The 14,664-nt window shown below is 39.1% G+C and overlaps 1 protein-coding gene across 1 annotated transcript in view; it reads left to right on the top strand.

Moving 5' to 3' along the window:
* Nucleotides 1-14,664, top strand: part of LOC140228753 (uncharacterized) — a 197,728-nt gene that overhangs the window by 162,642 nt on the left and 20,422 nt on the right. Inside the window, exons 27-33 of the mRNA XM_072309029.1 lie at nt 84-136; nt 2,201-2,315; nt 4,283-4,402; nt 5,668-5,785; nt 6,871-7,133; nt 7,656-7,723; nt 9,884-10,050. Of these exons, the coding sequence (XP_072165130.1) occupies nt 84-136; nt 2,201-2,315; nt 4,283-4,402; nt 5,668-5,785; nt 6,871-7,133; nt 7,656-7,723; nt 9,884-10,050 (904 nt within the window). The remainder of the gene's footprint in view (nt 1-83; nt 137-2,200; nt 2,316-4,282; nt 4,403-5,667; nt 5,786-6,870; nt 7,134-7,655; nt 7,724-9,883; nt 10,051-14,664) is intronic.

Below are 14,664 nucleotides of genomic sequence, written 5' to 3'. Positions count from 1 at the left end.
GGCATGCTTGTCTCACATTATGAACGAATATTGTGCTTTAAATCTGCTTTTTCCTTTTCTCTCTTTTTCTCCTGTTGTTTCAGATTACAAAAGCTAGTGCTGTTGCACTGTACCCTTTCACAGCTCAGTCCAAGAAGTAAGTTGATACATTATTAAGGTATCTGTGTAAATGAATGATTGTGTTACGCATGTTTTAGATTTCCTGCTGTGTATCTAAAGTACAAAGCAAGCTTCCAGGAGGTGCTAGTATGGATTCAACAACAACAAACAAAATGAAACACAGAAGAAAACATGAAGAAGAATGAAATTTTGCCATGCAAGTGCCTTTCAGAATACAACTAGCAAATGTTCTCATAATGAACTTTAAAGGTCCTGATTTAAAAAATGTTCAAGATACTACATTTCATGCTTATGTGTACTGTAGGTCTGTTGTGTCACAAACGTCCTACAATATAAAATTTTTGCAATAAAACCTGAAATATAAGGAGATTCAGTATTTTTCTCATTAAACCATAACTGTAGATGGTTTAGTCTGGCAACATTTTTATTATAACTATTGTTCACATTTTGTGTATTTAATAATACTTAACATTGATTATATGGATTCAAATTTTAACAGTGGTTGTTTCTATGCCAAACTCACATTTTGGATTCATTTTAAAGCACTAATGCTGGGTTTTTGTTTCATCTGCAAATGGTAAATTATGCCTTTAAGGAGGTTTGTGAAAGCAGCTTTTGTGATTTTTTTTTTAACAACTTATGTAGAAGTGTTGTGTTACAGTCCAGATTTTTTATAATAAGAGTGTATTTGTATGACAGAACCTTTTTGTTCTAACCCATCAAATCCTGAGGTAGGTTTGCTGCAGAAATAATCATTTTATCTTTATTGAATGGGCAACTCCTGATTTTACCTGCATATCCTGTAGTGGAAAAAGATTAGCTGGAGCTGCTTCAATGCTCTAAATTTGTTCAACGTTGGAAAACAGAAGTGCAAAAAGTTGCCAATTTTAGATGGGCACATTGCCTGTACTTTGACATGTGTTGACATGTAAGGATCAGTTGAAAATTTCTTGATTGTTAATGAGATTTTGACTGTCACAAAACCAAAATAAGCAATGGTATGCGACCAATATTAGATAGGGCTATAAAAAAGAGTGAAATTTGTGATTCAGCCCAATGAAATACCAGCAATGAACTATAAGATATAGTTCATGAAAAGATGTCACATCAAACCACCACAGAAATGCATTTGTTTTGTTTTGTTTTGTTTTTTACTTTATGGGGTAGCACAATGTATTTATCTTTTTTACCATGACTTTATGTTCTTTTGTTCCAATGACCCTCATCAGCTTGTGTTCAAACTTTAGTAGCAAATACATGTAGACTCATATATTCATACAGTGGACTTGCATTGATATTTGAGAGATTTGACTTTGATATTTGTGAGATTGGCATTTTCTTGCCATAGAGGGGGTAGTTACAGTCATACAAGCACAATGGCTGGAGCCTTGGAATACAAACCTGCGATGGTTAGATCTACATGTAGGTCTAGTATGTTTCAATGTCATTAATCAACTCGCTCTCGAGATCTTGTTCTGTATAGTCCACAGTGACTTTGTGTACCAGCCTGTTTTGTTCCCTTAGGCTAAAGCGCTGTAAGGAAATCATCTAAGAAAATGTCAATAATGTAGTAAATCTCCATGGATGTGCCAAGCAGTGCAAAAAGAAGTCTGCCATGTGTGGTTTTGTAAAATCCTGACTGCATTTGTGCAAGAAAAAAAAAAAAATGAAGTAGTCAATTCAATTCAATTCAATTCATTTATTTCATTCTCATTTTCTTTCCAACATAACATAACACGAGGTAAATCAGAAAATCCATCATAAGCATGTATACAGTACAAAGTGCGAAGGATTAACGATAAACAACAAACTAATAGAGATGAATCATGTATACATGCGGGAAAATACAAAGTTATATTTTGAGGAGAAAAAAAAAGAGAACTGAGAGGTCCACTAAAAAGCAGTGCTTGTAGATTGTGGACCACTCAAGAATTTCTAGTATTTCTAGAATTTCTAGTAGTCTTGATTGAACTCAGATATGTAAAGTCAAAGTTACTTTGCCAACTGTCGATCTACCTTGACATGTACAACTGTACATACATACTAACTATTTCACTATGTGCTGATTATTGCCTTACAGAGAGTTGAGTTTCAAGAAGGGGGATACAATTTTCCTGACAAGAGAAGTGGATAAGAATTGGTTTGAGGGCGAGCACCATGGAAGCAAGGGCATCTTTCCTAGGAGCTACGTGGAGGTAAGCCTTAAAGGACAAGTTCACCTTCATAAACATAAGGATTGAGAGAATGTAGCAATATTAGTAGAATACATCATTGAAAGTTTGAGGGAAATCAGACAATCTGTTCAAAAGTTATGAATTTTTGAAGTTTTTGTGCAGTAACCGCTGGATGAGAAGACTACTGCAGTGTATGATGTCACATGCATACAACAATGTAAGGAAAATATAAAGAGAATTTCACAAAATTTCATCTTTTTAAAAAAGTGCACATTCCCTTGACAATTCATAACTTTTGCATCGATTGTCCAATTTTCCTCAAACTTTCACTGATGTGTTCTATTAAATATTGCTGCATTCTCTCAATCCTTATGTTTATGAAGGTGAACTTGTCGTTTAAAGAGGAAATCCAGTCCAAATGTAAGTAAGGGGGTGTTGCAAGAAAGTTGCAATCAATTGCAACTTGCAACTGATTGTCACTGGCCAATCAAAATCATTGTTGCATACATGTCTTCTTAAAAGGGCAGACCCTTAGCCAATCAGAATGGTTGTTTCAAAATTAGCAATTATTTGCAATTGATTGCAACTTTCGTGCAACACCCCATTAGTCTGATAAAAAAGAATAAAGTCTTACAAGTTCATTGGTAGAAATTTGACTGAAATCGGATGAAAAATAAGGAAGTTATGACATTTTGAAGTGTTGCTCATTTCTGCAAAACAGTTCTTGTACAGTGGATATGAATATGCAAATGAGTGAGCTAACCATGTCATACCCTCACAATATTCAATTGATTGTGTAAAAAAGAAAAAAAAAAGATGAAAATTCAATGTTTCTGTCATTGAAGTCTGAAACATGATATTATTCCTGGTTGAATAACTTCAGAATAGTAATCAGTTAGATATATGAGGATTTGAGCCTCGGGCATAATTGCATTTGAAATTTCAAAATTTTATTTACAAACTATATGGTAAGTTGTGAGGGAATGACATGTTCACTTTCCATTTGCATATTCATATTGACTGTTCTAGAACTGTTTTCCCCAAAAATAGCGAAACTTCAAAATGTCATAACTTTCTTATTTTTCATCCGATTTCGATCAAAGTTATACCGTTGGACTCGTAATATTTTTCTCTTTCTTACCAGACTAACTTATATTTGGACTGGATTTCCCCTTTAGCCCTTTCTGCACTTCATTCGCCAATTTGCATGCTTGCTGGAGTGCTTTGTTTGCTGATTGACACATATGTCTGGGAAGAAATTGTGAATGAATAGAGATTACCTAATCCCCTTAATCCCATTGTGTCGCCTTGGCCTTCTTGTTGAACTGAGGCACATTGCTTCACATAAAGTGGACAAGCTAACTTTGCAACTTGGTTAAAGCTTGGAGAGATTACTGAATGCTAATGAAAAAGTTTGCCAAGTTAAAACTATTGAAAGTGCCTCATGATTTAAAGAGTTGACCCCCAGGGCACTCAACTTTTTACTTCCTTTCACTTTTGCTTTGAAAGTTTGTGGTGCTGTAAGTCTGGAGAGCTGTAGCGAATTTGCAATTGCACATGAAAGTGTTAAACTTTGAAATAATGTACATGTAAAAACATCTCAGAGGCCCCAAAACTTTACAGTTTGTTAGATGTTCTATATGTTCCCGAAAAAAGCAGAAGATTTATATTGTTCAAAAAATAGTAGTGATCAGTCACATGCATTGAGCGAAGAGAATATTTTTCAAGAATGTGCTAGACAGAACGTCATATGTTGATTGAAACTGAAATGGAAGGAACATGTGACTGAGTCAAAAGTCAAGAGACAAAAATCTTGTAATTAAAATGAAACAATTTGAATGAGATAAAGAAATAGACCGAGAAAATATGAGAGGGGTCAATCCGGCTATATCTTCGTTAATATTTGTGGTATCCACAAGATATGATGCCAAATCTCTCCTTTCCAAGGCATCCATGATGTAGAGCCGTGAATCTGTCCTCTCTCTCAGGTTGTCACCAGCATAGAGGAAGCTCGAAACTTACAGGTGAACACGCCGAGCGCTGACGGCAAGGGAAGAGCCAAGTACAAGTTCAAGGGTGAAACGGCCAATGAGCTTTCAGTAAACAAGGTGAGTGTTTCCACTGGTTGAATGGATCATTTAAAGGCAAACATAGGAAACACACCTGCCCTCCATTACTGTTAGACAGAGTTTAGATAGTTTGACATTAGATAGTTGGATACAAAGAAAGGATATCTAGTCTAGGAAATCACAGAATTCTGCAGAATGATGGTAGCAGGAATGTGTGAATTGATTGTAGAGTATTGTAATGTATTCTAATTTTATTGTGACAAGGGAATTGTGTGTCATACACGTACAGTCCAACCTCTCCTATCTGGCCTCCCTTTATCCAGATATCTCTATTGTCCAGATACAATTTCGACAGTTTTTTTTTTCCACGCTGATAATTACAGTAGGAAGGGGGATGTCAAACTCAAACAAAATTCCTACACATACTCATGTGAATTACATATTATTCCCAACATAATTAACATACATTCACATCTAATTTTCATCTAAATAACATGCATTCAGACATTACCAGAAAACTTATCATCAAATCAGGGCACGATACAGGTGATTGTTCGTCGGCAGCTGTGTCTATTAAACATTGAGTCTCCCATATCCGGCCAAATCCCCGACATGTCCGGATAAGAGAGGTTGGACTGTATATTGAATATGATTCTGCACTTGGTATGTTTGTATTCTAAATGTACCTGCCATGCATTAAGGAAAGGGTAAACAGACTCTTACATTAAATGGGTTAGTCAAATACCGGTTAGTGATTGGCTAAACACAGTCACGTGATGGAGGTACATTCGTCATGTTCGCCCATGGGCGAACATTCTTGTAATGTTCTCCCATGGGAAAACATTTTCACGTAACAAATGACAGAAGGCCTAGGACCGCGCGCACAGTGCATGCATTTGGCTCTGCGCGAGCGAGCGAGCGAGTGCTTTGTGCTGCTGGTGGTTGACATTGACGTATTTGACCAAAGATCGTAAGATCTTTGATTTGGCGCATTTGACTAACCTATATAATATAACAGATGATGACTGGCGGGGGAGGGAACATACCGAATGTTCCACCTGAAGGGTTTGAAATGCTATTGAGGGAGGTTACAAGTTCCGAGACGAAGTCGAGGGACTTATAGCCTCCTGAAATAGCATTTCAAACCCTGAGGGCGGGAGGTTTGGTACATGTTCCCGACAACAAAAGTTTATACACGTCGTGTTAACATCATTGTGAAGAATGTACTGGTGGTTCATGTACGTAATGTAGGTACAGTAGTAACACTGTAACATGTCAAATGTTCTGTGTTTTGTCATGCCTAGGGAGAAATCGTAGACCTGGTGAGGCGGATCGACGCCAACTGGTGGGAAGCCAGGGTTGGAGGCAGGGCAGGCATCATCCCCGTCGCCTACCTTGAGGTCCTCAGGGAACCCCAGTCAGGTCAGTCCAAAGATGCAGTGCCCTCTTGATGCCATGACCAGTATGTCATGCGTAACAAAATTTGCAGATGGACCTGTGATGAAGCGGAAACTGGCAAGATCAGAGATTTACTGATTATCTTTAAACCCAGAAAGTTTGTTTGTACCTTCTTGCAGTTGAGATATCTCGAGTCACTTACATTAAACTGTGCATAAGTTTGTACATCGAACATTACTCTACACAAAGATTCCAACAAGACGGACACATCAAGTACTGCAATGGTGTATCCAGTTGCCAGCAAAAGGAGGAAAATAAGTATGAGGATGCGATGACTTCTGTCAGAATAGCAATGCACAAAATATACAGTGCTGGACATTACCTCTGTCAGCAGAACACAAAATTTTTTGTTTTTGTTTTTTTCGTTTAAAAAATGAAAAGAAAATCAATTAGGTTGTAAATTGTGAAAATGAAGAGAATCATTGCAATGGACCTTGTGTGCTCCTGCGAACTACTTTTTCATTATCAGTTGACAACACCTAAAGATTGCAATCATTCCAGTTGCACTTAAAACCTGTGCTACCATGTATACATAGGTTAAATCTAGACACCAGAACAATGTGAAACTTATACTGGATAAGATTTTGTTGAATGGAAAGATGGGTCAATTCTGTACAGCTTTTAAACATATTACAGTGGTGATATAGCAAGTATGTGTTTGGAAGTGGGGCATGTTAGCAAACCATACTATACATGTATATGAAGAGACCCATGCTTTCCAAAATGTCGCTTTGAAGCAACCATAGAGAAATGGATTCTAATGATTGTAATGTCATTGAACCAAGCATGTAGTATCTGCAATCACAGCATTTACAGGTCAGAGATATCAATTAACTTTTTATGATTGTGATGATGATCAACATAAAACACCTTTAACCTGTTGAGGACGGACTGATTTTGCTATAACACGCATTTCCCATAGACACCTGCCTGAGTTTTCTCGGGGCTTGTCTTCAGCAGGTTAATGGGAAAAAGAGATGTCTCAAAAGAGTCACAAAATATGTCGGCGATTCTCATGTGTAACGTTTGTGCCGTCTGCTCTGATCCAGGGAGGGCTGTGTCTCCACAACTGTCGTCGGGAGGACCCAAGGGGGTGCCGCTCAGTCCTGCAGGGCGGTCACCTCACAGCCCCACCCCGGTGGCCAAGTCGCCTTCCTACCAGACACAGTCCAGTAATCACATGGGATACGGCCCCACGGGAGGGGTGAAGAGTCAGCCGCCATCGGCACATCCACAGCAGCAGCAGAAGCCGGCTGCGTGGAACAACGGGCCAGTGCAGGGAAGGGGCGGAAATGTTGGCAGACCTGCCCAGGTACTTCAACCTGAAGTCTCTTTCTTCTACTTTTCCCGCTCCTCCTCTGTCTCCTTCTTTTTTACCTTCTCCTTTTTCTCTCACATGCATCTTGCATCGTGTGGTGATTGAATATCACGCAGTAGTGTTCCCTATTGGCTTTTCGAGTAAATTCTAAAAGTTTCTGTCTCTGTAATGTGTGCAAAAGTCATACCTGGACAATGATGTAGTTACTGATCATTTGAGTGAAAAGCAATCATAGATTTGTCATAAGACTTACAGGTTGTACATCAAATCAACCCTTTGAATTTTCTGTACACCTTTGATCATTGCATATCCAGCAAAACAAAAATCTAAAAAAAAAAAAAAAATTGCATTGAGATGAAAAACAGAATGTTTTCACAAAACACGCCTGCCTCGCAGTCTCAGAATAATGTGGCACACTGGGGGTTTACACTGTGGTGCTTAAAGAATTAAGTGACATGCAGTCAAAAGTGTTAGCAGTCAAAAGTGTTAACTTTGTCTTTTACTTTTTGTTCCCAGAATCAGGGCTTTCATCGCCAGGGCCCTGCGGAGGCCTCCAGGCAGTTTGGTTCTCCAACTCAAGAACGGTGAGTGATGGTTTCTCGTCTGACCAAGCACAAGGATTTGCGTGCCAAAGGAGAGTCTATATTTTAGGGGCCATTTGTGGTCACTAAGTGCAATCTCTGAGGCCGTTCTGATTTGGATATCACCATTAGGGTGGTGATTTGGCTCAGTTGGTAGCGCATCTGCCTCCAGATCCAAACGCTTTTATTCCTGAGTCCATCTGAGCAGTGTTGTGTGTGATCATACCATCCCCTCTCGTACGAGGCAAAACACTCTGTCCCTCGGATAGGACTTTAAATGAAGGTCCCGTGTGTGTGAGAGAGTCACATCTCATGCATGTAAAGGATCCCGCTTCATGCATTCATTCATCGAAAAGAGCTAGGTGCATAACGCAGTAAATTGGTCTCGCCTCACATCAAAGTGGACCCCATGGAAGACCAGCTCATGCAGTTGAATATCGAGCTATTCAGCCATCTTCTGTGATGAAAAAAACGAAACAAACAAACATTGTGACCTGAAACCACAGTACTATTATAATGATGATAATTATATAATAATGATGATAAAAGTAATGATGATTATGAGGAGGAATATGATAATAATTATGATCGAAGCTGTCTTCCAGGTATAGGTTTATTGATAATTGGTTATTCAAGGGGCAAGATAACATAGTTTTGTTAATTTCAAAAGCAAAATGGAACCCCCACACACACTCATCTTGGATAAACATTGAAATAACTAGGTAGTTTAAAAGTTTTTACCAGATTTACCAGGGGGAGAAAGGTAGCTGCTATACTGTTTGACCTGGGGTCCGTTTCATGAATTCATCACATAGAAATTTTCACATAAATCTCAGAATGGCCAAAGTCGCTCATATGTAGCTGTATGAGACTTTCAAATCCATTTCCTGAAGTCTCTCGTAAGTATGTCTTATGAGCGAAAAGTCTCTCTTTTAAAGACTTTCATGAAACGGACCCCAGCTGTGTTGGATGTGCACATGGCCTATGTGCAGTCTATGTCATTTGTATGATTGGGTATGATGCCATTGAAATGAGGTAACTATTAATTGATGAATAAATACCAATGATTGTAGAAAACATATTTGCCTTACCATAAAGGGTAATGAAATTGTTCATCATTTCCTGTCTAAGAATGGGAAATAATGAGGAGAATAGATACTCCACAAAGAAAACAGTTCAAGGAGAATTCACCCAGTATGTTATATGGATTTCAGTGAATGTGGTGATATTTGTACATATACATGTAGAACATATAAGTGAAATTTTAGGAGAATTTGACAGTCTTTGTAAACATCATGAATTTTTAAAGATTTGTGTGAAATCCATGTGCCAGTATTGCTAGATATGAAGGCTACAACAATTCAGAATGTCACTGTTGTACAACTACAAGAGAAAAATATAACGAGAATTCTGCATTCTTCCAGCAAACTGAAAGAACATTAGACTTTGCTCCTTCAGAAGGCAGGGGGAAAGTGCACACATGTAACATTACCCTTGACACATGATTTATCACACTATACCCCAAGATGTTATCAAACTGTGGGTTATGACATTGTGTCTAGCGCCATCTCATGTTGGCAAGCTGTACAGTTACACATTACCATTATGGCAGCCGGATATCAGCACTCGGCCATGATGATCCCAGTGAGAAGTTAGGTCTGTTATATCGTGTTTAATGTGATGACTGCTGCAATATTTTTTTTTCCCGTGGATGCGGAAATGATAGGGAAAAAGTAAAGCCAGCTCATTTGATCCGTGAAAGAAGTGGTAGCTGCATTGTACACTTTATAATTTCCTACAATTTCATCGAGTATAATTGCAAAAAAAAAGAGAGAAGAAAACGACAACAAAAATGGTCAAAGTGACAGGGAATGTAAAATAAGTGCATACTGTATACCTTAGCTATAGCATTACATTTCTTCTTGTTGCACTCATTTTTGTGGTAACTAAGGGCACAGTACCCACAGTACCCCGCCCCCCCCCCCCCCCGGAAAAAAAAAATTTAACAAAATGGTAAATTTCTGTTTGGTACCCCGAGGTAGCAAAAACTGCATTGTGTGTCACTGAAAATTTGAGGGAATGCATACCATTCATTTCAAAGATTTGATTCAGTTCAGTCTGATTGCAGCCATTCCAAATGATCATTCTTTTTTGACTCATCAGATACCGAGCTGCGTACAGTTACCAGCCCAACAACGATGACGAGCTCGAACTTAAGGATGGCGACACCGTGGTTGTCATGGAGAAGTGCGACGACGGTTGGTTTGTGGGATACTCGGAGTCTACTGGCCTGTTTGGCACCTTCCCTGGAAACTATGTGGAGAGATTATGTAAGTGAGACAGCTTTCAAACAACACTGAACACTATAGCACCGGTCTGATGGTCCCAGACCAGTAAGAATCTCTGTCGGACCGGTAACTTTTCAGAAACTGCTCAATTTACTGGTCCGACATGACAGGTAAAATAACAAAAATAACAATGTCAAAAAAAAGTACACAACTAGTAAATTTAAGGTGCGGACCAGTATTAAAAATGGCTTAGTGTGCAGCCCTGTTTTAAAAATTGGTGAAGGAATGTTGTGAACGAGGTTAACTGAAACAGTGTTTTCTTTTCCATACAAGTTCTTCCACTCTCTGCCAGGAATTTACTCAAATTTTTGTTCTAACTTCAAGATGTCGTGTGCCATTGAATAGTTTTACTAAATGAGCACTATGGCAGTAAGTCTTTCCCCCCCCCCTATCTTTTGAATAATCATTCGGTGTCGAAGCATCCCAATATATTGCAAAACCGTTTACACGGTCTAGTTTGTGTCAGATATTTATAAGTAGACATCATCTAACATGTGGTGGTATGCTTTCATTGAAAATCTCAACAGGATGAAAGTTATGTATTCAGAATGAGATACAAAGTATTTCCCATGAGCGGACAGTTAGTTATCACCTAGGTAACATGCTTCACTAGCTTTGTGTTTGAGAATAATCTAAAGTTCTTATAAAGTACAATGCTCACATGATCTCTATGGTTGGCGCTCAATGTGGTGTGGTGTTAACTTGGTTGAGTTTGCGAATAAGGCACAGGCAGATTTGCGGGAGAGATTATGCATATTGGATGTGAATTACACATTGCAGAAATGCGAGTGCGATGTGACATCACCAGTAGAAATGTGAACGAGATAAGCATGAATGAAGGTGGAAGGAAGGGGAGCTGTAGAAGAGTAAGTGGATGGATGCATGGATAGATATATATAGGTACAGATAGAAGCAGATTTATATTTACATGTATTTCTTATTATTTCCATGACAACTGTAGAGAAAGGTTTTAGGTGAAGATGTGAAATGATAATTATGAAATGCTAAAGGTCGAGGATGTCATTTCCCATCTAAGAACTTCAAGTGGAATGTTCAGTGGGGATGTTATTTGCTAAGAAAGATGACAGTTACTGTACTGTCAGTTGTCTGAAATGACCGGGGGGGGGGGGGGGGGGGAGGGGATGAATGGTCGTGTTCAAGGATTGTATTTTGTTTCAGCTCACTTGAGCCAAATGCTCAAATGAGCCATTGCTATTATTCATGGTTCCAGTGTGCGTCATGCATCTTGTGTTGTCTGATATCAGTCAGTCAGAATGCATCGTAAATTAACTTTTTACATTTTTTTTTAGCTTCTTAAAAAAGCCCTGTGATGCTTTTTGTCACCGAACTTGGACCTAGAGTGAAACGATAAATCTTGATTTGTTAGAATGGCTGCAAAATAAGGAATTGTTTTAAAGTGAAAACATAGTTCTGGTAAGGGTTTGAGAACCCGTCTTGCACCATTTCATATCTGCTTGCAATATATCGAAATAGTAGACCAAGAAACTTACCTGCCCGACGTGATTTGCCCAGATGATGAGTTGTTTTGGAGTATTTTGAGATCAAAATAAAAGTCGGTGTACCGACTGTCATTACAGAAGGTTCCAGACTAACTCGGTCTCAGGGACATCTCGGCCCTATTTCGGACAATTTATACGCAGTTCTTGATCGCTATATTTTATACATAGGTGCACATTCATTTTGTATACATGCCAAAGAGGTTCTTTGATGAGCGTGTTGTATCAACTCGTCCCACAACTGCAACCAGCCAGAATGCAAAGCGCTTCCCATAGTGCAACACTGTACAATCCAGAGGGACAACTCGGCCCTGTCATCAAAGCGGGGCCGAGTTGTCCCTGAGTCCGAGTTAGCCTGACCTCAGTCGGGTAAGTTCTGAGATTACAGTGATTAGAATGTACAAATGTGCACCATGCCCCACATGGGGGCCCACCAGGGACACAATTTCTGGAGGGGTCAAATCCCCCAAATTAGGAAATCTTTACAATAGTTCTTCTCTGCAACTGAAGGTGATAGAGCTAATATTGAAGGTTATTGCTAGGAGTAAGTAAATTTGTGACTATGTATCATGGCCCACCTGGGAGCCCCAGAGGGCCCAGAAGCAGCTGCCCCAGTGAGCCCAGAACTCCCAAATTAGAGAATCTTTAAAAGATGTTTGTGTACAAAATCAGAAATGTTAGAGCTAAAATGGTGTGGTATTAGATGAGTACATTCATTTGTGAGTGCACTTTCAAGTTTATGTCAGATCCAGCTGTGTCTGTTTTGGCCTGGCAGCACCAAATTGGTTCACATTTTTATATTCTTCTCGAAACACATGGTCAAATTCATCATCAAACTGGATGTTAATTACAGTTAGGGTGATAGAATCTATATTTATATGAATTTAGCACCATCCCCCTCCCAACCAGAGCCCAAATTTTCTTTACAACCAGAAATGCCCTGAATGAATACACTAGTGAGTTTGCTTATGGCAGATCCAGGGGTGGCCACCTTTAGGCTAGGACTAAATTGGGGGTCAGTTTTTACATTTAGATCATCTTTTTGAAAATCCATGGTCCTATTTTCTATAAACTTGGAGAGGATTATTATAGCCAGTGTGATAGAATATACAAATGAAAACTATGCCTCCCTAAAGCCACTCAAGTGTAGGTTATAGTCTGCAAAAATGTGTGGAAGGTGAACTTGCAATACTCAGGAGAACATTAGACCCCCGTCTCTTGTTTTTGTTATTGTTTTTATTTCTGTTTTTGCCTGACTTCTGCCGGAAGAATCCAATGACAATGTTGCTTGATGAGATGAATAGAAATAAATTTCAAGCCCTTCGTAAATGAGAAGCAGACACAAATCGAGTTTCCGAGTAAACAGTCACCTTGAAGGCATTTAATGGAACCCAGCTTCAGACCAGATACCCAGCAGTGTGTAGCAGACAGTAACGCTACAGTCACCGAGAGGTGGCGCTATATAACAAGCTTGACTTGTAACATTGATAATCATTAACAACACTGGCGTGATTGCCTTTCTTTTTTACTCTTTCATTTTTCACCTGAATGATAAAGAAAATATAAAAGCTCTACTTGAGCTTAACAAACCATTACCTTTAAAATGAATAAGGGTGTAAACTATTATAACATACAAGTAGTTGCACTGTTCATGACCTATGATACTTTCAAGAGTAAACTGCCATGAACTATAATAGGCTAGCTGGCTTATAAAAACACTAAGCTAACACCTGAAAATAACAATTACACTAACACCTGACTTAGACACCAAGAGTGTAATCATAAAAACTTATTGGGTACCGTACGTTTAACAATAACACCAGATACGCATTCTACCATCAATTCTTCTCGTCAACGTTAAAGAAAACAAAAACAATCATGAATTGTTACAAGTATATAACCATCACATCATACCAATACCTCTCTCAGACGTGCTGACACTGAGTCATACAGTCCTGATTGACATGAAACATACCGTTCAGCAAAAACAACAAATTTGACAATCATGTACGACCTGATGGGGCAAGCTAGGATGGCATGAAATAAGTAGCTCCTATAAAGGCATAGACTTACACAGTATAAACAAAAATATGAAATGATGTACAAAATGTTCATGTGGGGACACAGGAAATACACATATCTATATGAAAATAGAATTACATATGCACGTAGCAGAAAACATTGATATGTACGAGTAAAGGTGCAATTAGGGACAGGCACCAAACAGACACCAGAGAAGTAAATATATAAAGGTAACTGGGAAATATTAAGAAGATAAGGGTATGTGATAATAAACCTGGTATTACATACACTCAGAAACAAGAAGGCGTATGCACCCACTAAGGATATAAGCATCATATGTTATACACAGCACAAAGGGGCAAATCACTGAGACATAAGCGGGGTGACTGAAAAAAAATACAGAACATATCCACAACTAAATTATACGCAGAACATACCAAGACAGCTAGGTGAGAGACAATAAAGATAAACAAGGATGTCATACAAAGACGGATTGGTAGAAATGAAGAATAAACATGATACAAGTACAGCTTAAAAGAAAAACAAAAAACGCCCGTTTGGGGCACCTCAGAAAAAAGGTTATGTTAAGGGACATAATGTAATAAACCAGATGGGGGAAATGGAATAACATATGTGGCACCAGGATAACATGGCTATAAGAGAGGTACATTGTAAGGATACACAGTGAGTGAGGGGGGGGGGGGCATTAATCTGAGGTAGCCAACAGTTCGCACAGAAAATAAAATACATGTACATTGTATATCATTGATTAATACATCAAATAATCATCAAACCTAGGTGGGAGGCGTCGGGAGCGCTGAGGGCGCCCAGTGGGGGTCACATGGGTGGGGGGACAACCTGGACCGTTAATAGTCGGAACAGTGGGGGCAGGTTCCTGGGGCAGAGGGGGAAGGGGGGCTTCAGGAGGGGGCTCCTGCAGGGGGACACACGGGACATCTGGCCCAGGAGGCAATGAGAGTTCCTGTGGAATGTCTCTGCAGGTGTCCGGGGGGAGCAAATCTCGCTCGTCATCTGGGGAAAGCAAGTCTGTCTCATC

The sequence above is a fragment of the Diadema setosum genome, chromosome 5 (genome assembly GCF_964275005.1).
Source record: "Diadema setosum chromosome 5, eeDiaSeto1, whole genome shotgun sequence".
Lineage (NCBI taxonomy): Eukaryota > Metazoa > Echinodermata > Echinoidea > Diadematoida > Diadematidae > Diadema > Diadema setosum.
Note: the sequence above shows the minus strand (reverse complement) of the source record. Positions and strands in the feature narration are given on the sequence as shown.